This window comes from Lipotes vexillifer, unplaced genomic scaffold, assembly GCF_000442215.2.
Source record: "Lipotes vexillifer unplaced genomic scaffold, Lipotes_vexillifer_v1.1 scaffold102, whole genome shotgun sequence".
Taxonomy (NCBI): Eukaryota; Metazoa; Chordata; class Mammalia; order Artiodactyla; family Lipotidae; genus Lipotes; species Lipotes vexillifer.
Genome location: NW_006786541.1, coordinates 5349862 through 5371186, shown reverse-complemented (window position 1 = coordinate 5371186; position 21325 = coordinate 5349862). Strand labels below are relative to the sequence as shown.

Sequence of the window (21325 nt, the reverse complement as noted above, 5' to 3'; positions counted from 1 at the left end):
CAGCTTCACTGGCCCTTGATGCTTCAGGACTTGATCAGGACAGGCAGGATAAAGGGCTTAGAGTAGGGGGGATGGTGGTATCTCACTTCCTGAGCAGCATCGTGCTGGCGGCTCCCACAGACGCTCTCACAAGAGCCCTTGCAGCCACCCTGAGAGTGGGCACAGCATTACCTCCCCATTTGCAGAGTGGGAAGCAGAGGCTCTAGTTCCACAGCTGGCAAGCGACCAAAGCAGGGTGAAGATAATAGCGAAGGTCACTACAGTCACCGCTGTTTCTTTAGCGCACACCATCTGCCTGGCCACGCGCTGCACACTTTACATTCACTACCTTTAACTCCCCCAGCCAGAACCCCCACCCATGTCTCTGCGGGGTGATATAATTGCTATTTCAAAGTTGAGGGGATTGAAGCTCAGTAAAGGGTAATTGACCGGCTTGGAGTCATGTGGCTAGTAGGTGGCTGAGTCTAGATTTGAACCCAAGACTGCCTGACTCTGGAAGCCATGCTCTTTCCTTGTTATAGCCCCACTGGCTCTTTGGGATGAAGCAGTGGGAGCAGCGGATGGTGACACTAAGTGGCTCTCAGAGCTTGTACCTGGATATGACACATGTTACTTGCACTCACATTTCATTGGCCAAAGCTAGTCATATGGCCACACCTGACTTCAGGGAGACAGGCAAGCATAATCGTACATGTGCCTGGAGGGGAGAGGTACCAGTGACCACCATGGTGATTTGGGGCCTCAATGATAGGTGCCCAAAATGGCCTTTGAAAAAAAAAAACAAGGGGACTTGGCCCTCGAGCAGTCCTGGGGTAGGTCTTTGATCAGACTCGGTGATTCCATCCTTCCCTTCTGTCTCTCCCAGCTCTTCTGAAAGGATAGGTGACATTCGTTTCTCCCTTTATTCAGAAACGGAGAGACTGAATGAGCGTCCTGACAGCAGCCGTGGTTGGGAAACAGTCCAAGGGGACGGAGGCCAAAGAGTCACCATGCCTCCTTCAGGGCCTCTGTCTAGAAGGAAATCTGCAATGTATGTTCTATAACTTCTGGGTGGTACCTACTAATTCCTTCTTGGACACCGTTTGCTGTTTATACAGTGACTAGTGTTTTGACACTTGGCAGTATCATCCTTCATTTTTCTTGACCCATGCAGTGAATGGACGTAACACCACCCCTGTTGTTTTTGTTTTTGTTTTTGTTTTTTTTTGCCGTACACGGGCCTCTCACTGTTGTGGCCTCTCCCGTTGCGGAGCACAGGCTCCGGATGCGCAGGCTCAGCGGCCACGGCTCACGGGCCCAGCCGCACCGCGGCATGTGGGATCTTCCCGGACCGGGGCACGAACCCGTGTCCCCTGCATCGGTAGGCGGACTCTCAACCACTGCGCCACCAGGGAAGCCCTACCACCCCTGTTTTTAAAAAACCAAACTGTGATTCTGAGAAGTTGTGACTTGGACATGACCTCAGAGTGCGCGGGTGACCATCCCTGGATTAGGACATTACTATTTCTGGCTCTGTTCCCTTTGCCTGGCAGTTAGAGCTAGCTGCTGACCCCAGCAGACTGGCCTGCAAGGACGGGGCTGGAGACCGTTCATGGGCTTTTGCAAGAGACCAGTCTGCTCAACTCTTGTCCCAGGGAACCGCCTACATCTTTGAAGGAGGAAATAAATAAAGGTCACCCTTGTTGTATGTCTTAACCCTGGAGATGGTGGGAACCAGCCTTAAAAGCTTGGTGAGAGTATTGGTCCAGCCTCTTCCATCCCAAACATGAGGTCAGTCCAGATTTTCTTTCTCCAGCCCCTGTTATCATTGTTCCTGCAACCATGGAGGCAGGGGGATGAAGGGAAAAGTTGACAATTTTCTGTATGGAAATTGGTCTCATTAGGGGGTGCAAAGGGGCGCTAATGGAAATGGTCATGAGATTAGGAGTTCTTGGTCTGAGAATTCCTCTTTAAATTTTTTAAATGGAATGATTTCTGCAACTTAGTGTTGATTGTTTCAGCATTTATGGAAATATGGTAGCAACAAAATGGGAAAGTTGAAGGATCAGCTTTTGCAAATAAGATTTCTGAGAAGGAAACAGCAGGGACGTGTGGACTCAGTTAAGGCCTGTTGGCTTCCAGGTTGAGCCTTGGTTTATCTTGGAGGCATCCCCACAGCTCCCCAGTAGGCAGTGCTGTGGAGAACCTGCTTGTTTATCTTCTGTCTTCAGAAATCCTGTTCAACCTGTTGGACGTGTGTGTGCCGACAGCAAGCTGATTTTAACGGTTTGTGAAGTTGTTTGTTCTGTGTCCGACCCCTGCTTTTTTCCTGCCCCCTCCCCCCAGTATTTTTCTGGTGACGCAGAGCTCTGGACTCATGACATTGTCTGGGTGGTGTCCTTTCTGCCAGCCTGCACCGTGGGGGGATGTCGGGTTCTATAAACAAAACTTTTACATGCTGGTCACAAGATTAGCATAGACTATGGGCCCTCATGGTGAGGGAAATGGCGTCTCACAGCTGTGATGTGAGGCTTTTTTAATCTCCTGGACACTGAGATGAGACTCAGGGACACTGGGGAAATTTTTGTAAGGATTTTTAAGGAATGGAGTAAAAAAATAAGTAAAGGCAGAAGCATAAGTAAAAGTCTGTAACCCAGGGCTCTGTTTCAGAGAAGCTCTTGAAATGCTGTTTTCATGGTACAAGGGTGTGTATTCCCCCCCTGGCCCCCCGTTTAAATCTGGGTGAGTGTGTGGACATAGCTGAAGCCCCCAGTTGGCATGTGTGGAGCTTCCTTTTCCCTTCTCTGGCTGACTGTGGGAAATCTCCCCTGAAGTTGCTGCCTCACTCAGAAGAAGCTGGTAGCAGGTAGCAGAGATCAGAGACAGGAGTTGGAGAGCTGGGTGCAAGTCCTGGTTTGTGACTTTGGGCTACATCACCTTATATGTAGCTGTCATCCATTGTCATCATCTTACGGTGTGCCTGAAACATTGCTACGTGCTCGGCATAACGTCTCCATTCATTATTAGAACAATGGGGAAAACCAAGCCGTAGAGGCAAACAAGCAAGGCCAGTTCAGGTCGGCCAACTCCAAGGCCTGAACGCTTGTTTTGTTTTGTTTTTAGAGATAATAATCACATAATGTAAAATTCACTGTTTCCACCATTTTATAAAGTGTACAATTCACTGGTGTTTATATATTCTCAAGGTTGGGCAACCACCACCACTGTCCAAGTCCAAAACATGTCCATCACCTCCAAACAAAGCCCCTTACATCCAAACTCCCCCCTTTCCCATTCCCCTGGCAACCACGAATCTACTTCCTTTCTCTGTGGCTCTGCCTATCGTAGGTGTTTCGTGTCACTGGAATCACCGTATGTTAAGGCCTGAACTATTACTGAGCGTGTTGCATCTTGGGGAAAATGGCTTGAGCTATTTGTGTGTAGGGTATTTTTATTCCCCTGTTGGGTATCTCTATAGGTTTGTTGTGTGGCTTAAATGATAACCTTTGTCAAATGGATTCTGTGAGCAAGTGTGAGGCATTTTATTAGCACAGTTTTTATCTTGAACCTATGTGTGAATTACAGGCCACTCGGAGTAAATCTTGGCTGGTTTCTTAACCATTTAAAGGGAAATGTTTTGACTTACTTCACAAGGACACTGTGAAGAAACCAGTGGTATTTTTAGCCTATATATAATCACCAAGTTACTATAGGAAAAACTGGATAGTTGAATATGATTAAAAGGGAGTATCTTAGGTGGTTTTGTAAGCAGGAAAATCACCACCAGGGCAATGAAAAAACAAGATGTAAACAAAATCTTCATACAGCCTGATAACTTTCCAACTCGGTGAGTTATGGCAAGTTGGTGACTGTGGAGAGAGAATGAGCTAGTAAAGCCTTGCTCCGTGGCAGGAAGTTGGTCTTTAGCTGTGGTCCTCAGCTCTAGTTACCATGGCAGGGACACTGGCAAAAAACCATCTGAGTTTAGCTGACAGCATTTGAAAATGAAATTTAAGTATGATGTTATAGAGGTAAAAGCCCTGGAATTCTTAGTTTAGTGGTTGCCTGATACTGCCCAATTTCTTCAAGTTCGTTCTCAATCCCAGACATCCCAGACTTTAGAGCTGGCAGGGACATTGAAATTAGCTAGACTGATTCCAGGTTACAGAGGAGGAGACTGAGGACGGATGCAAGTTAAGTGACTTGCTTGAAGTCGTCACATAGTAACTTATTAGCAGAGTAGTCTAGTCCAGAATCCACATCTTCTGACAAAAGGAAATTGAATACATCCACTATTCTGGCTTTGGAATCAACTCTTCCTCGAAAATATTTAGGGTTTTGGTAATGAGTGGACTCTCCTTCTTTACTATTCCCTTTGCCACATCTATTCCCATCTTCCTCACACACTACTCCGTTGCCACAAACAAACAGCTTATCAGTGAGATAACTGTATGACCCGTTCAGTTCTGAACTACAGATATGTTGGGAAAAAATGGTGTTGGCAGTTGGGAAATACAGTGAGAGAATTTTTGGAAACTCTGATGTAGCTCTTAGAGTAGGGATTTTAAAATGATGTTTTTCAATGGCTCAACCCCACTTTCACCAAAAAATGGTAAGTAGGCGGTCAGAAAACAGGAAGGAGAAACCCATTACTTTACATTATTGCAGGGATCTCAGCTTTTTGAAGCTCTTGTATCTCTCTTGGGGTGGTGGTGGTTTCTGACCCATTTAGAGCAAGTAATACCTATTACGCTTTCTTTAAGGATGTGAATTGAGTTCAGAGGGGTCACGGGTTTGCATAGGTCATAGTGTGAGCTGACTGCACAGCCTGCAGTGGCACCCAAGCTGCCTGACACCCCATCCCAGGCACTGGAGTCATGTCAAGAAGCATAAGGGACTTGGAGAGTGGGGACCTGAGCTGTGAATGAATGTCTGCGGGAGGGCCCTGAGGTCGGAGCAGCCTCTTCTCAGTCTGGACCTCAGTCCTCACAGTGGGACCCACAGACCGGCGTCGCTGGCACCACCTGGGAGCTTGTTGGAAATACAGAGCCCCGGCCTTTGTTCTTCCTGAGTCAGAATGAGCATTTAAGAGATCCCCAGGTGAATCCTGTGCTCATTAAAATGTAAGAAGTCCTGGCTCAGAGGCCTCATGCCAGTGAAATTCCTGGGTAACTAGGGAAAGAGCAGTTTATGACTCAAATAGATGCTGTTTCTTTTCCTCCGTAGTTTACTGTTGCTCAAGTAAGGGGTAAGCTGAAACCGTAATACAGGAGACCTGGTTCTCCACACATTCAGAGTGAGAAAGGGACTCATCATTTGTGACCCCGGTCCTCACTGTGGGCAAGAAAGTGATATCCGCAGCCGTACTGTGGAAAGGTGGTGACCTCCCAGCAGACGACCTGGCGTCGGGGACCCTTCGGGCACCCATCAGCTGAGCTCCTGCAGCCTCACTCGCTGGAGGGTGGGAGTAGCTGGTGACATGGAACCAACGAGCCAGCATTCCATTCTCTGGCCTCCTGGCCTCCACGCCTCAGCTGTTTTCCCTCACTCAGCAAAAAAGCGAGACAGAAAAGAAACAAAAACTGGCTGTGGAAAGAGGCCCTGTTAATTAGTAAAGCCTGATGTCTTATGTGTTGGGTCCGCATTAGGACAAGCTAGGAGGGCCTCATCCTGTGCGGTTACTTTTCATCCGTCAGGAGTGAGCCTATCCGAGGTGTCTGCTCTGTGCTCAGGGGAAGTGCGTCAGTACCTTTGGGTGAGGAAAAACACCTAGATGTGGCCATTTGTGGCATTGTTGGGGAGTTCTGTGCTTGTCATGGATAAAACTTCCCCTGGCCCCAGGCGACAGTGTGAACATTTCTAAGTGTGGGCATTAACGAATGAAAATGTGCCAGCTTGTAAGCAAGTCATTATTTGCAGTGAATGGTGGTACCAGGCAAAGACTGGGGTTTTGCTTTTTCTTTTGTGATAACAATTACGTATTCCTCCTCCAACCCCCCTTTTATATCAGTAATTGGAACATATGGTTAAAAGTCAACTCTTTCAGAAGTAGTGGAAATTTAGCAATTCAGCACGTTGAAACATGCTGTTTGTCTGTTTTGGAAGAATTTTCTTAGTTGCCATCAGTTTGCCAGACCATCCTCGAGTGGGAAATGAGGCTGAATTTTTAATGAATTAGCCAACCAAGAAACGTGACTTGCCCTTAAAATAAGGGGTCATGTAATTTGGACAGTACAGTTGCCCTGGAAAGACTGTTAAAGATCTTCTTTCTCTCTTTTGAGAAATCTAGGCTTGATATTGAGCTGGTAAAAATGGGCAACTTATAGTCTAAAGCCAGGTTTGAGGATTTAGAACCGTAGTAGGTAAGTCGGGCAAAGTCCTGACCTTGTGAGAAATAAGCCTGGGTTTCGTTGGCTTGGTCATTAATAGCAGTATCAGCCACGAGAGTCATTGCCTCGTTTAACTAGATATTTACAATGGTGTGCCTCTTTTACAAATGAGCAAACTAAGGCTCTGTGAGGCCAGGCCCAGTGAAAGGGCCCAGAGAGAGGCACAGCCTGGATCTAATCTGGTGGACCAACTGCAGCATCCTCTGCTCCTTCCTCAATACTCCTAGATGCACATTTTTAGAATTAAAACTGAGAATTCCGTTCTTGAGGTGATTTATGTCTTTTATCCAGGCTGAGATAACGTGTGCGTGCGCTGGGTGTGTGGGGTGGAGAGTGCTTGCCAAAGCTACAGGGTAGAAAGGGCCCATCTTCCTGGAACACCAAGGACAGCATCTGGATATAAAAAGAGACCTGGGGTGGAATGAAAGTTGTAAGTGTCGACTGCAAAGCGTACATGCATTTTTGATGGAGAAACCCAAGCCTTGGAAGCAGTTCTTTGCGGTCACTTGGGTGTCTCTCACCACCCCGCATTGGACTTCTCTGCCTTTAAGGTTGCTTGGGTGGAAAATTTGGAGAAGCACTCATGTAAGTGCAAGTCCCGGGCCATCTGGGCCTTTTCCACCCTCTCAGCTATATGTGGTGAAAAGGAATGTCTTAACTATGTAAACCAGCGTGGGAGAGTTGGTGCTCTGCTCTGTTTGTACAGCTGCTCCCCGGCTCCCGCTCTGCTATCTTTCATGGCCCAGAGGTATCCGTGGATATGCTGGGGAAGGGTTTCTGGAGCCCGGAGGAGGTGAGAACTGGGTAGGGGAGGTGGTTGTCTTCCAAGTGCCTGTGCCCCTTGGTAGTCAGTCTTTTCAACAAAAATGTGTATTTATTTAAACATTTTTAATACTTCTTGAATTTCATAGTTCACCATGTAAATCCTCACAAGACGGTTTGCAACGGAATAGCTCTCTCTGCTTCTTTCCATAGCCCCAATTCCCTTCTTCACAGCCAGCCGGTGTTACCAGTTTCCTGTGTAACCAAGTAAACACAGGTGAAGAAATGATCTCGGCAATTTTAAGGGATGGTCCAATCTTGAAAAACAAGAGAACGTAGCACATCTGCTACTTTTGCCTTTGTGGTGATGACCTAGGGTAGTGTTTCCGACCTTTTGGAGTGGAATTTGGAATTGATCTTTGTTAACTATTTCTGACTGCTTGTATGAGTGAATAATAGGTAAGATATTAAAAGACACATCCATGTGATCTCTTTTACAAGTAGATATTACATAGGGGCTATGATCTGGCTAAATGAATCGTTAGAAACTGTGTGGTGCCCTTTGGTTTTTATTTATGATGGAACATCCTCCCTAGTCTTGCTGTGACGTACAGCACTTAAGATCAAAACATCACAGAAATGAAGTACCAGCAATTAATTAAGTGAGGGCAGCGGTGTTGGTCCCCAGGGACCTGTCAGAGTAGATCTTTACCAGCTCTGGTCCTCCTAGAGTTCTCCTGCGCTTGCCACAGTCATGAGACGCAAACTTAAGCATTTGGAAAAGGTGGTGCATAGTTCAAAGTTCAGAGTTGGAAGAATTTTGGAGTCCCGCTAGACCAGTTTTCTTTGCTGGCAAGTCATGGAGAAGAACTTGCCTTGAACAAAGGGATATGATTTTTACTCTTTTAGGTTCCAGCACTGCTGCAAGTGAATTAGGTACGGTTTCAGGAAGAGCAAGGTGATCCTATGGGCTTTACCTGACATAGTAGACTGGGGGCGTGGGGTGTGGTGGTGACGGGAACAGGGGAGCCGCTCTGGAAAGGTTTGCCAATGGAGGCTTAAGTTAAATTTATTTGTAAGCATAATGTGGTTTACCACACTATGAAGACATAGAGCAAAACATTTTATTGTTTTACAAATAGTCAAAACAGGACTAAGTGTCTCAGCACATACAAGCTCCCGTAGAGTCACACTCAGCCTGTGAAATTGAGAGCTGGGATTGGAGCAGACCCTGCCACTAGCAGCTGAGTGATAACCTGCCTGGTCCATCCTCCTAAGACAGATGGACTCAGAATGTGCCCTGCAACTTCCAAACAGAGAAAATACCAAGTTCTAAACATCAAAACACAGCACAGCATCCTTTATCTAGCATGTCAGGGTGCCAGGTAGGCCCAAATCCAGCTTAAACCAGATCTGGTTTTCAGTATCCTTGCTCTTCCTGAGATTTCTGGGTGAATGAAAGATCACTGACTGCACGTGGAAGTGTTCTTCGCTTTACCAGAAGATTTAGGCAGATGTCTTTAGTCTCTTGTTCTCACCAGTTCCTCGGTGGACCTCAGCTCCTCCATCCCCTCCGTCTGACTCAGCCTCTGGGTTTCCTTTGTCCTTTTTTCCTCTTGTAAAAATCAGCTGTATTGGGCTTCCCTGGTGGCGCAGTGGTTGAGAGTCCTCCTGCTGATGCAGGGGACATGGGTTCGTGCCCCGGTCCGGGAGGATCCCACATGCCGCGGAGCGGCTGGGCCCGTGAGCCATGGCTGCTGAGCCTGCACGTCCGGAGCCTGTGCTCCGCAACGGGAGATGCCGCAATAGTGAGAGGCTCACGTACAGCAAAAAAAAAAAAAAAAAAAAAAAAATCAGCTGTATTGAGATACTTAACATACAATTCAACTATTTAAAGTGCAAAACCAGTGGTTTTTAGTATGTTCACAGAGTCCTTCAACCATCGCTACAATTAATTTTAGAACATTTTCATCACCTCAGAAAGAAACCCTGTACTCTTTTTTTTTTTACAAATTATGTATATAATTATGTATATATCTCAATGTTTATTTATAAAACAGGATCATACTCTTCATACTATTTAACTTTTATGTATCCCATCATGACTTTTTAAAAATTTTTGTTGAAATAGTTGATTTACAATGTTGTGTTAGTTTCAGGTATACAGCAAAGTGATTCAGTTATATTCTTTTTCAGATTCTTTTCCATTATAGGTTGTTAAGAGAGATTGGATATAGTTCCCTGTGCTATACAGTAGGTCCTTGTTGGTTATCTGTTTTGTATATAGTAGTGTGTATATTTTAACGCCAAACCCTGAACCCTTTAGCTGTCATCTCCCAACTTCTCATTCCCCTCAGCCCTACACAACCACGAATCTATTTTCCATCTCTATATATTTGCCTATTGTAGACATTTTATATAAATGTCAATATGTGGCCTTTTATGAACGACTTCTTTCACTTGACATAATGTTTTCAAGCTTCATCCATGTTGTAGCATGTATCAGTACTTCATTCCTTTTTAGGGCCAAATAATAGTCCATTGTATGGACAGACCACGTTTTGTTTACCCGTTCACCAGTTGATGAGCATTTGGGTTGTTTGCACTTTTTGGCTACCTTGAATAATACAGCTGTGGAGTTTTTGCACAAGTTTTTGTGTGGCCATATGTATTCATTTCTCTTAGGTACATACTTAGGAGTGGAATTCCTGGGTCTTATGATAACTCTGTTTAAACTTTTGAGGAACTTTCAAAATGTTTTCCAAAGTGGCTGCGCCATTTTGCATTCTCACCAGCGGTGTGTGAGGGTTCTGATTTCTCTACATCCTCCCCAACACTATTATCTGTCTTTTTGATTATAGCCGTCCTAGTGGGTGTGAAGTGGCTTGTTATGGTTTTGATTTGCATTTCCCTAATAACTAATGATGTTGAGCATCTTCTCATGTGCTTGTTGGACTTTTGTATATCTTCTTTGAAAGATGTCTATTCAGATCCTTTGCCCATTAAAAAAAACTGGGTTATCTTTTTATTATTGAGTTGAAGAATTCTTTATATATTCTAGATATGGATCCTTTATGAGATATATGATTTGTAAATATTTTCTCTCATTCTTTGGGTTGTCTTTTCACCTTCTCGTTGGTATCAGTAGCACAGAAGTTGTTGATTTTGATGAAGTCTAATTTATCTGTTTTTCTTTTGTCACTTATGCTTTTGGTATTGTATCTAAGAAGCCTTGCGTAACTGAAGCTCACGATATTTGCTCCAGTGTTTTCTTTTAGAAGAGATTTATAGTTGTAGATCTTACATTTAGGTCTGTGATCCATTTTGAGTTAATTTTTGTGTGTGGTACAAGGAAAGGATCTAATTTCATTCTTTTGCATTTGAATATCCAGTAGTCCCAGCACCATTTTGTTGAAGACTGTTCCTTTCCCCCTTGAATTATCTTGGCTTCCTTGTTGAGAATTAGTTGACTGTAAATATTGGGTTTATTTTTAGATGCCCAGTTCTATGCCATTGAACTATGTGTGTATCCTTATTTGAGTACCACTTGATAACTGTAGCTTTGTAGTCTCTTATCTCTTAATGGGAAAGTTAGGGCAGGAATGGACAATCTGGACTTTTCTCTTGCTTTCCCTGGTCTGACCAGTTGCTGGATTCTTTAGATCCCTCCTCAGGTTTTCAACCACACTTTATTTCTCCTCAGTCATCTTGCTGGTTTCAGTAGAAGATGATATGTCCAAATAGTAATAGAGAAATCCCAGCTGTTGGGCACCATAGTGTTCTCCTAGCAATGCCCGTCAACCTTGTTCTGACTCAATAGCTTGACTCTGATGAGCTTTCCCAGATGGATAGAATTAAATGGAACATTTGGGTTGTGAAAAGATGCTCTGGTTTCTGAAACTCTCAGATTGGTTAAGTTCAGGATAATACAGCTTCCTGTACTATTACAAGATTTAAAGATCTTTCTGAAAGGCTATGCAAGCAAGTGATTTCGGCAGATAGCTCTCCCAAGTGGGCTGTGACGTAGCCTTGGAAGCCAAAACTTGCCTTCCCTGGACCTTCCTTTCCTAGAAGGCATCTGCAGCACTGTTTTGTGAGTGTTGGGTTTACTGGTTTTGGCATCTTTGTAGTAGTGGAGAAATAGAAGATGAGAGGTCTGCTGGGAGAGGTGGAATTCTGGACAAGACCACTTACCATCACTTTTAATATGCTGAGCCAAAAAATAAAACGCCTACGTGACATCTGGAATTAACAATAATCATCCTGTAATTGTTCCCATTCCTTTCTGTTATGGACTGTGTGCAGCACATGCTCATTTTCAGATGGTAGTACCTAGAGCTTGCACCGTGAACTGTACCATAATTTAAGCAAATTTTAATTTCCATTTTGTGTTAGACATTAAAAAAAAAAAACCCTGTAAGCAGAAATTGCCCTTCATCAAGAGCTTCTACTAAGAGGCCCTGCACATGGTGAGGGGTCAGGAAAGCGAACTCATCAGTGGTTATAAGAACAGGTTCTGGATTCGGTCTGCCCGAATGCATTTTCTCCTACCTGAACTTGGACGAGTTCTTCAGTCTACCCAAGCGCCAGTTTCTTTGTCTTTAAAATGGTGATAAGAATAGTATCCACCTCCTAGAGTTGTTAAAAGGTTGAAATTTCATGTCAAGGACTCGACACAGGCAAGTGTCGACAAAACTTTTCTGTAAAGAGCCAGATAGCAAGTGTTTTAGGCTTTGGCCACAAATCCTGACACAGCTTTTGTAGCACGAAAGTGTGCCCCCGAATGGGTGTGGCGGTGTTCCAGTAACACTTTATTTTTAATAACAGGCTGTCCTGTGCCGATCCCTGGCTTAGCACAGTGCCCGGCACTTAGTGGGTTTTAATAAATGCCAGCCATCCACGAAGTTGGGAGCTGCGCCTTGACCCTGGTTCCCATGCTCACCTATTCCGTGTCTTTAACAGAACATCGAGGTCCTGGCCAGTCGGAGCAGCACCGCAGAGCAAACCCAGGTCGGGCCTGAGGTGCGCGCTAAGGCTCTGCAGGAAGAGAACGAGAAGCTGCGGGGAAGCATCCACGAGCTGGAGCGCACTGTCGCTCGGCTTCAGAGGCAGGTTGCTGACCTGCAAGGTGACGAGGCCAAAGCGAAGGAACTGCTCAAGAAGTACCAGGTGAGGCTCGCTGGACCCCGAGCCCAGGCTTGGCAGTGCCGGATCCTTCTTCCCTGTGTGACGAAAAGCACAGCGACTGGAGAAACAGAAAGGGATTTATTATCATAATGGAGTAGGAAAGGTCAGGGCAAGCGTGATCATCTCTCTGTAACCCATCACTTTTGTTCCTCTCTGCATGGCACTAATGGGAGATGGGCTTCTAGAGCGGCCTAGAACGGGGCTGACGGAGTCAGGGTGGGAGACACAGGTACAGGCACAGGAGTCCCCGTTTGCCCAGACATCAGACGTGCTCAACCTTTTGACACTGAGCAGAGGCCTCCGAACACCCAAAAAGGCCATCTTAACACTACCGTTGGGCCCATTCTCACTCGTGACTGTTTATTCTTTTTTTAACAGTTGGTTGACGGTTTCTGAAGTCACGCAAGTCTTAACAAACCAATTTTCTGGTTTGCCAGATCTCTAGAAGTGGGAGGCTGTCAGCAAGAGACCCGTAGTGACGGCTGTGAGAAATGGCAGCTGACAATAAAAAGGGACAGGAGAAATGTAAAGGGGAGGTGTATTCTCACAGAGCTTCCCCAGATGGTCATCCATCAGAATCACCTGAAAAGCTTTTCTAAAACTGTGTGCTTGAGTCCATTCAATACCTGTTGTTTCTGAAGCTCCAGTGCTAAGGGTGGATATTTGTATTTTCCCAAAAATCATCTCAGATGATTGATATGGATGTTCACCTCTGGTTAAGTATGGACCTGCAGACAGGCACACACATCTGTACGGCTGTTGTGTCCTGTCGTGGGCCCGTGACAGGTGCACTGTGACTGCAGCCTCTGCTGGCTGTGTCTGTGGATGTCCCCTGCATGCCTTTCATGCCCCCAAGTCAGCTTCCTAGGCATAGCACACATCTGAGTGTACACTGACCCCGTGTTTCATTGTAGGGAGAAACTCGGCAATTAGAGGAGGCCCTTGCGCGTGCAAGAAAAGAAGAAAAAGAAGCAGCATCAGCCAGAAGGGCCCTGGAGACTGAGCTGGAAGATGCTCAGGTAAACTCTGAGGGCTGTTGTCTTTAATCCCCGACAGAGGAAGCTTGAGAAGCAAACTCGGAGGAGCATGTACAGATTGCCATTAGTCCTGTCCTTCCAGGCAGCTCCTTTCATAATAATAACCGTCCTGGACTTCAGACTATCTATCTAGACCAGTGGTTCTTAACTGGGGGACATTTGGCAATGTCTAGAGATGGTTGGTTGTCACAACCGGGGAGATGCTACTGGTATCTAGTGAGTGGAGGTCAGGGATGCTGCTAAACATCCTACAATGCACAGGATAGTCCCCGTAGCAGTGAGTTACCCAAATGTCAGTAGTGCCAAGGTTGAGAAATCCTGCTCTAGACGTTAAAGAGCCTGACAGCTTTCCAAAGATAAAATATGAATTGTGTGAGGAAGGCCACCAGACTTGGTCCCCAAGGCAGTGTAGAGTCAGCTCTGTGACAGAAGCCAATTTCCTTTCTCCTCTGGGCCGGTAGACTCCTCAGAGTGCAGTCCTCCAAGATGGCTATTAAAAAGAGCAGGAGAAAGTCATTTCCTTGAAACTAGATAGCTATCTCTATTCAAAATAGGCAGGTTCCTGGAAAATTAGGTTTTCCCATTTGAAGGTTAGAAAGCCTGAAGTACATTCTTTAAAAAAAAAAAAAAGTCTGCACTGAGGTCCTAAATAGACTTTGCACAGTGACCTCAGCGTGATCCAGGTGTGTCCTTCCTTCTACCTGCTCTGGGGTTTTAAAGAACCAGCAGCATCAAGCATCCGTCAGGCGAGCTTACGAGGAGGTAAAAGCCAGTGCGATAGGTCGGGGAGTGGCACACGAAAAGTGTCGGGAGACAGCTCAGGATTCATAGTTAAAAATGCCTAATTGCAGCTTTCCTTTCATATACAGCTTCAACTCCTTGGGGCTAGAGGAGGGGAACCTGCTTGTACTAGGGTTCACTCAGGTCAACTGCGACTCAGGAGCTCTCACCCCCAAATCTGCACCTTCTCTCTTGCTTTGGACAGAGACCTTGTTTTTGCATGCAGTAAAGCCCTGTCTTTTCCTCATTTTGGTGTCTGGCTGTCCTTGCTTTGGATTTCTTTTTCTTTTTCTTTAAATCTAGGTCTTTGTTATTAACTCTTGTTTGGTTGATTTTGTGTGGATGGCAGTTTCACTGTGCTGCTAAACGGCTTGTGATGGCTACAACCCAGCAGCCAAAGTGCAGGGTTTAAATCTCCGAGCTAGTTGGGCACAGAAAGAGAGGAAAAACATTTGTACTCTTCAGGGGCAAAAGTGTGTGCCTTTGTGTCACGTCCACACCAGGCACTGGGTGCAGCTATTACAGGCTCTGTCTTTATCATCTTTTGGTCAAACCAGAAAGTTTCACACAGAAGGAAGTGGTTGAGCAGCTGTGAATCTGCAACTCAGAGCTAATTCAGCAGAGACAACAGATGATGGCCTCAAGGTCTAAAGATCTTAATGTAATCGCCACCCACCCCCATCTCGGGCTCACCATCCTTGCCTTGGAAATTATCCCTGACCAATCTTAGATAACATGACAAATTCAGTATTTAAGTATGTTGATCTAATTGTGAAAGGAAAGAGAAATAGCAGAGTGGGCTCATTAGGTTATTAACAGAAAGCAGCTATCACATAATGGGTATGTAATGGAACCATTTAATAAAAATAGGTACAAAATACCAGTGTCTTCCCTGGTGGTCCAGTGGTTAAGACTTCGCCTTCCAATGCAGGGGGTGTGAGTTTGATCCCCATTCAGGGAGCTAAGATCCCACATGCCTTGCAGTCAAAAAACCAAAACGTAGAACAGAAGCAATGTTGTAACAAATTCAATAAAGACTAAAAATGGTCCACATCAAAAAAAAATCTTCAAACAAAAAACAAAAAAAGTCGTCTATGAAAAGTGCACCATCACTCAAAAATACTTTGCTTTTTCTCAGTTTGGGAACCAGGTAGTCATTCCTTTAGTTCGAGAACTTTTTCTGCATGCTTCTCGCAAAGCTGGCAACCGCAGGGAGCTTAACCCTTAGAGGAAGAGGAGAGAGTAGCCGTTTTTTTTCCCCCTCACGTAAGCATTTTACATTTCAAAATCTTTGTGCCTTTAGCAATCTGTTGCATCTTCGCGGATGATAAATATATTTCTTTACATAGTAGTTGAAGACCCTGTGAACTTAGGTCTGATTGATTATGACTCAGTCAGACAGTGGCAGAGGTTCTTAAAGGGGATGCCATTCTTGGTTTGCTTCAGCCCTACCACTTGGTTGAGGATTGTGCCGCTGTGTAGATCGACTTGAACTGCATTCATGGTAAAGGCATCTCTGATTCCCTTGAGAAATGGCTTCTGCCGATGGGGAAGCCATAGTTCTTTCCTTCAGGGAGGGATAATATATACTCTGTATGCCTGCACCTCCCACCCTAGTGGGCCTCTGTGTATTGAGACCAGAGAAGAAGAAAGCCCCCATGCTTGTGTGGCTTGGGCTCTGAGGAGACTGACTTCCTTCTGATCAAACCTCTCATTCCTTTAAGCACTTCGGCTCGCCTGCCACTTGGTTATCGTTAGTACCGGGACCTTGCTCCACTGTATAGTGAAAGGTTTTGCATCCACTGAGATAATGGTCCCCAAGCTCAAGGGCACTCACTATACGTCCGCCAACCTTGTGTTTTGGATTCTCCGACCTGATAAATTTTCCTCAAATTTTTGTCCCGGTGTTAGTCAATGGCCTTGTCTGGCTGGTCTTGGAAATACAGTCACTGTAGCTATAGAGCATTTCACACCTAACTCCTACATGCAAAGTTGCCGAGTTGGCTGCTTTTCATGTGAATTTGGGACGTACTTTCTCAGCAGGGACATATCGGAACATACTTCTTGAATCACTGAAGAGGCAGAGCATCGTTTAAACAGCACTTCTAAACTTTAGAGTATGTTGGAATTATCTGAGTAACTTTGAGATGCAAATGTGTGGGCTCCACTCTAAGAAAAATTGTGCTTCCATCAGAACAGGCTAGATTTTGCATTTTATGTAAGCAGTCCACCACCCTTGCCTGGTGATTCTGATATAAGAAATCTTTAGATCACTTTTGGGGATAGGTGTGAATTCTCAACCACTGAGTTTTTACCATATGCCTAATAGTGAATCTGGACTGTGAGGCACACTGAGATAGAAAATCTATTTCTTGCCTTTACAGATCTTACTACCCTGCAATAGAGGCAAGCATGCAAGAAATGTTTTAAAAATAATTTAGCGAAATTACTGTTCTAGGCAAATGTGTATGTTGGGACAGGGGGTGTTGGCCAGGCCCCAGGCTCAGATTGGGGGAGTCTGGGGTGTCTCCAGTGACACAGGAGAGCAGAGCCAGTGTGTGTGTGGGGGTGGTACGGGAGCCCTCCCCGAGCCAAGGGTGAAACAGAAGTGCACTCACCACGTGGAGGTTGAATGGAGCCGAGGCTGGCTTGTCTGCTGGCCTGGGGCCCCTGGGGTTGGGATCCAGAAGGAAGAAAAAGAGAGGCTGGGGGATCTGCAGGGGCAGGGGTTGAGCTGGATCCTGGCGGCTCTATGGGAAGGTGTTGATGTCCTGTGTTTGTTTTTGTTCAAGAATTGACATTTTGAGATACGTGTTCCTGAGAGTTTTCTCCCACATGAAGGAACCAACCAACCTTACCCTGTGTGCTGCTTTTGGCCCCCAACACCACTAAATCAACCACAGACACAAGTCCCGGGGGGTTGACCCTCCCTCTGGTGTGTGTCCGGCTGGACCATGGTGAGACTCACTCCTGCTAATTGCCCCCCACTGAACTCCCGATTACCTTTCTTTTACCACCCTCTTTCCTCAACTGCTTTTGTTGACATTGGTTCCCTGCAGCAATCAACTTCAGCAGCCCGGCTCTGCTGGCTGTTTCTTTGAGCGCAGCCCTCCACAGGTGGCTTTTTGGCCCCAGGCCATGTGGCTGGCCAGCAGAGCTGTTCCAAAGCTTTGCAAATCAGGAGTGCCTGAAGTGCTTTGTGAGTGTTTTCAAAACGCCTGAGTTACTGCACGTGACAGCAGCTTGTAAACTGTTAAGCACTGTACAAATATAACCATTGTCCTTATACAGCCTCTGCAGGGACACAAGACTGGATAGGTCCTAAGCAGTACTTGCACTAACCCACATTCAGCCCTCAGTGCCTGATAACATTTTTCTTATGATCTAGCTCCTGTTTGGGTCATGCTCCCCCGTTCTGAGCTGTGCCCCTTCATGATATCCTTATGCCAAAGGCCTTAACACTCAGCCGTTTAAAGAAGCCACTATAATCTTCCTAAGATATTTTAGGATTTTCTTTTTTTTCTGAGTTGCATGATTTCTACGTAAAGGACATCAGTCTGTATAATGTTGTGAGATGAGAGCCTCAGAGGAACCCAGGGGAAACATCACACCCAAGATGGTACATTTTATAAGAAGTACTTAGTATTTGGTGCTGATTCACTAAATAACCACTCGTTTGTACTTTTCCTGACTAGTGTTTCTTCCATTTAATACCTTCTGTCCGTCAGGTTCATCAGCTTGTGGATTGCCAAATTCCTTTCCTTCTATGTGTGAGTCCAACCCATGGATTCTGTTGATTATAACTCCCCCTACCCAAGTGGACTCTTGGCCCATGAGATAATGTTCTTTTTTCTTATAGATTCATTTTTAGCTAGTTTAATTGTGAGAATCATCTGCATAGCAGAGAAAATGCTCGAACATTAGGTGCAATGCTATCTATCACAGGATGTCAGTTGCCACATGGGTTTAAGTTTGTCTAATGTATAACTTTACCTCAGTTTTCAAGCATGAGTTCTGTCAGGTTTTTGGACACTATCCTGAATCACCACCTGCAGCAGCCTTGGCCGTTTTCTGTATTTCTGTAATGCATCCTTCGTCTGCCCTTCATTCCTGGGTATGTCTCTGGTTAAATCAACTTTGCATCTTGGTCCCTGGATTGCAGAGCCGACAATGTCCTTGTGTCTCTGTGATGGCTTTATTTTGATCCTTTTTGTTATCACTGATGTAGCAGGTCTGCTTGCTTTGCGGTGTGGCTGTGAAACTCCCTCTGCCACCTGTTTCTGTGGCTGACCTGGTAGGTAGGTGATAGCACTGTCCTTTTCCTGCCATCTGCAGAGAGATCTGAGTCAGGCCACCCAGGAGCAGAGGCAGTTGTCTGAGAAGCTAAAAGACGAGACCAAGCAGAAGGAGCAGTTAAGGAGACTGAAGGGTGAAATGGAGAACGAGCGATGGCACCTTGACAAGACCATCGAGAAACTGCAGAAAGAGGTGAGGGGTAGGAAGAGGGGAGGGAGAGGAGGAGGGAGAGGGCGTGTGACCCAGCCCGCCCCCCCCCCCCAAGGGCCTGATAGAGCTGAGGAGACCTGCAGTGTGTCTCAGCACACATGTGTCAGGGATTTGCAGCTCCCGGGAAGCAGCTCTTCGGACTTGTTGATAATCCCAGTCACAGGGGAACTGGTTTAGAAAATGCCCTCTGGGTCCTGGGCCCAGCTCCTCTCAACAGCTGCCCAAAGAAGCCTGGCACGTCAGTGCAGACTTCACAGATGTTACCTGAATCAGAACTCTGTCTTTGTGCGTAATCTGTGTACTTGCACCTCTCTTTCTTGTGCAGGAGTATGAAAGGCAGTTTTGAAGCCCAGTAGTTGCTGCTCCTCTGCCCTAAAGCACCCAGAAGGGAAAAGGCACAGAGCTGATGGAGCCATCCTGAGTAGCTGACATTTTTTGGACACCTACTGTGTGCCAGTCATTTACCAGCTATTTTTCTTTTTTTACATCTTTATTGGAGTATAATTGTTTTACAGTGGTGTGTTAGTTTCTGCTTTATAACAAAGTGAATCAGTTATACATATACATACGTTCCTAAATCTCTTCCCTCTTGCGTCTTCCTCCCTCCCACCCTCCCTATCCCACCCCTCTAGGTGGTCACAAAGCACCGAGCTGATCTCCTTGTGCTATGTGGCTGCTTCCCACTAGCTATGTATTTTACGTTTGGTAGTGTATATATGTCCATGCCACTCTCTCACTTTGTCACAGCTTACCCTTCCCCCTCCCCATATCCTCAAGTCCATTCTCTAGTAGGTCTGTGTCTTTATTCCTGTCATACCTCTAGGTTCTTCATGACATTTTTTCCCCTTAAATTCCATATATATGTGTCAGCATACGTTATTTGTCTTTCTCTTTCTGACTTACTTCACTCTGTATGACAGACTCTAGGTCCATCCACCTCATTACAAATAACTCAATTTCATTTCTTTTTATGGCTGAGTAATATTCCATTGTATGTATGTGCCACATCTTCTTTATCCATTCATCCGATGATGGACACTTAGTTTGCTTCCATCTGCTGGCTATTGTAAATAGAGCTGCAATGAACATTTTGGTACATGAGTCTTTTTGAATTATGGTTTTCTCAGGGTATATGCCCAGCAGTGGGATTGCTACCAGCTATTTTGTATCTAACTAGAATTCCGTCTCTATGTATTTTAATCTTGACAACAGCCCTGCAAGGTAAAGATTATGGTTTCAGTATTTTTAACGAGTACACTGCAGAGGCCCAGAGAGAGTAGGTAATGCCCCAGCCATGTAGCTGGTAAGTGGCAGAGCGAGGATGTGACCCAGGACCATGGATCTAGCTCCAGAGGATGTGCTTGTTCACACCTCCATGCTACTTCCAAGTTAGAGGAGACTAATCCTGGGCAGATCACGACCAGGTGCTTTGCAGTCTTTGGGGTGGGGTGCTACAGAAGAAAGCAGAGGAGTCGTGTTGAGCTGGGATGCAAACCTAGCTCCCAGGCCCCAGATGGAGCATCACAGGGTGGGCTCTCACCCATGTCACTTTTTCCAGATGGCTGACATTGTTGAGGTGTCCCGCACATCAACGCTGGAGCTCCAGAACCAGCTGGATGAATACAAGGAGAAAAATCGCAGGGAACTTGCAGAAATGCAAAAGCAGTTGAAGGAGAAAACTCTAGAGGCAGAGAAGTCCCGTCTGACTGCCATGAAAATGCAGGATGAGGTAATGCCTGGCCAGAGCAGTTCCTGGTTTACCCGTGTTCAGAATATCCTTCAAGACTGCTTTGAAACTCTTCTAGGAGAGGCTTGGGGTAGATTCTTAAGACAGCGTTTGTGCTTGATTCTCGGGATGGTTACTTTGGGGCAGATGGCATTCTAAGACACAGAGGACCCAGGGCCTCTGAGGTTAAGTGGACACTGCTTTAGTTTGACCATTTTCGTGATTAATCCAAGATCTGCCTAAAAAGCTTAGCTGCCGTTGGTGGAGCACCAGTAGTGTGCCCAGCTGTGTCTAAATGATTTATATGTATCATTGTTTTAATTTAATCTTAGAACAGGGATTATAATAACTATTTTTTTTTTGCTATTCGTTTAAATTTATATATATATATAGACTTTCATTGCTGTGGGAGAGGTGGGTAAGAGTTTCAGAACAACAATAATGGAGACAAACAGAAATCTTCAGGAATTTATGAGTACTGAAATTATTAAAACATATTCTTGGTTTTATATTTAAGAATAATAGGGCGAAGTAACCCAAATGTTAGCTTCCTTCAGTCTGGACTTCTGAAGAACTGTGTGTAATAAAGGGAATGTTTTTGATTATTTTAATGGAAAGCTGAAGGGTCTAAAATGCAAGTACAGTGTAAGCTGATTTCTGCTCTGTCTCTTGCCAGCTGGATGACCTTGAGCATGTTACCCCAATTTTCTGAGCATCTGTTTCTCCCTCTTTAAAAGTATACAAAATAATAATGATTTAATAATTAAATGAGGTAACGTGTGAGACTATATGGCAGAGGGTCTATATATCCTGGACACTGATATTAGGTTTTTGTTTTTTTTAATTCTAAAGCTTGCTTTTTTTTCATAAGCAGTGCCAAGAGCACTAAGATTCCAAAGGAAAACAGATTTTTCTTCAAAAAACAAACTTTTATTATCTTTGATGATCAAAGGAAGGTC

The 21325-nt window shown here is 45.2% G+C and overlaps 1 protein-coding gene across 1 annotated transcript in view; it reads left to right on the top strand.

Annotated features, from left to right (window-relative positions):
- Nucleotides 1–21325, top strand: part of CGNL1 (cingulin like 1) — a 101839-nt gene that overhangs the window by 59731 nt on the left and 20783 nt on the right. The window contains exons 8-11 of the mRNA XM_007458913.1: nt 12093–12299; nt 13232–13336; nt 18470–18622; nt 20199–20369. Coding sequence (XP_007458975.1) covers nt 12093–12299; nt 13232–13336; nt 18470–18622; nt 20199–20369 — 636 coding nt within the window. The remainder of the gene's footprint in view (nt 1–12092; nt 12300–13231; nt 13337–18469; nt 18623–20198; nt 20370–21325) is intronic.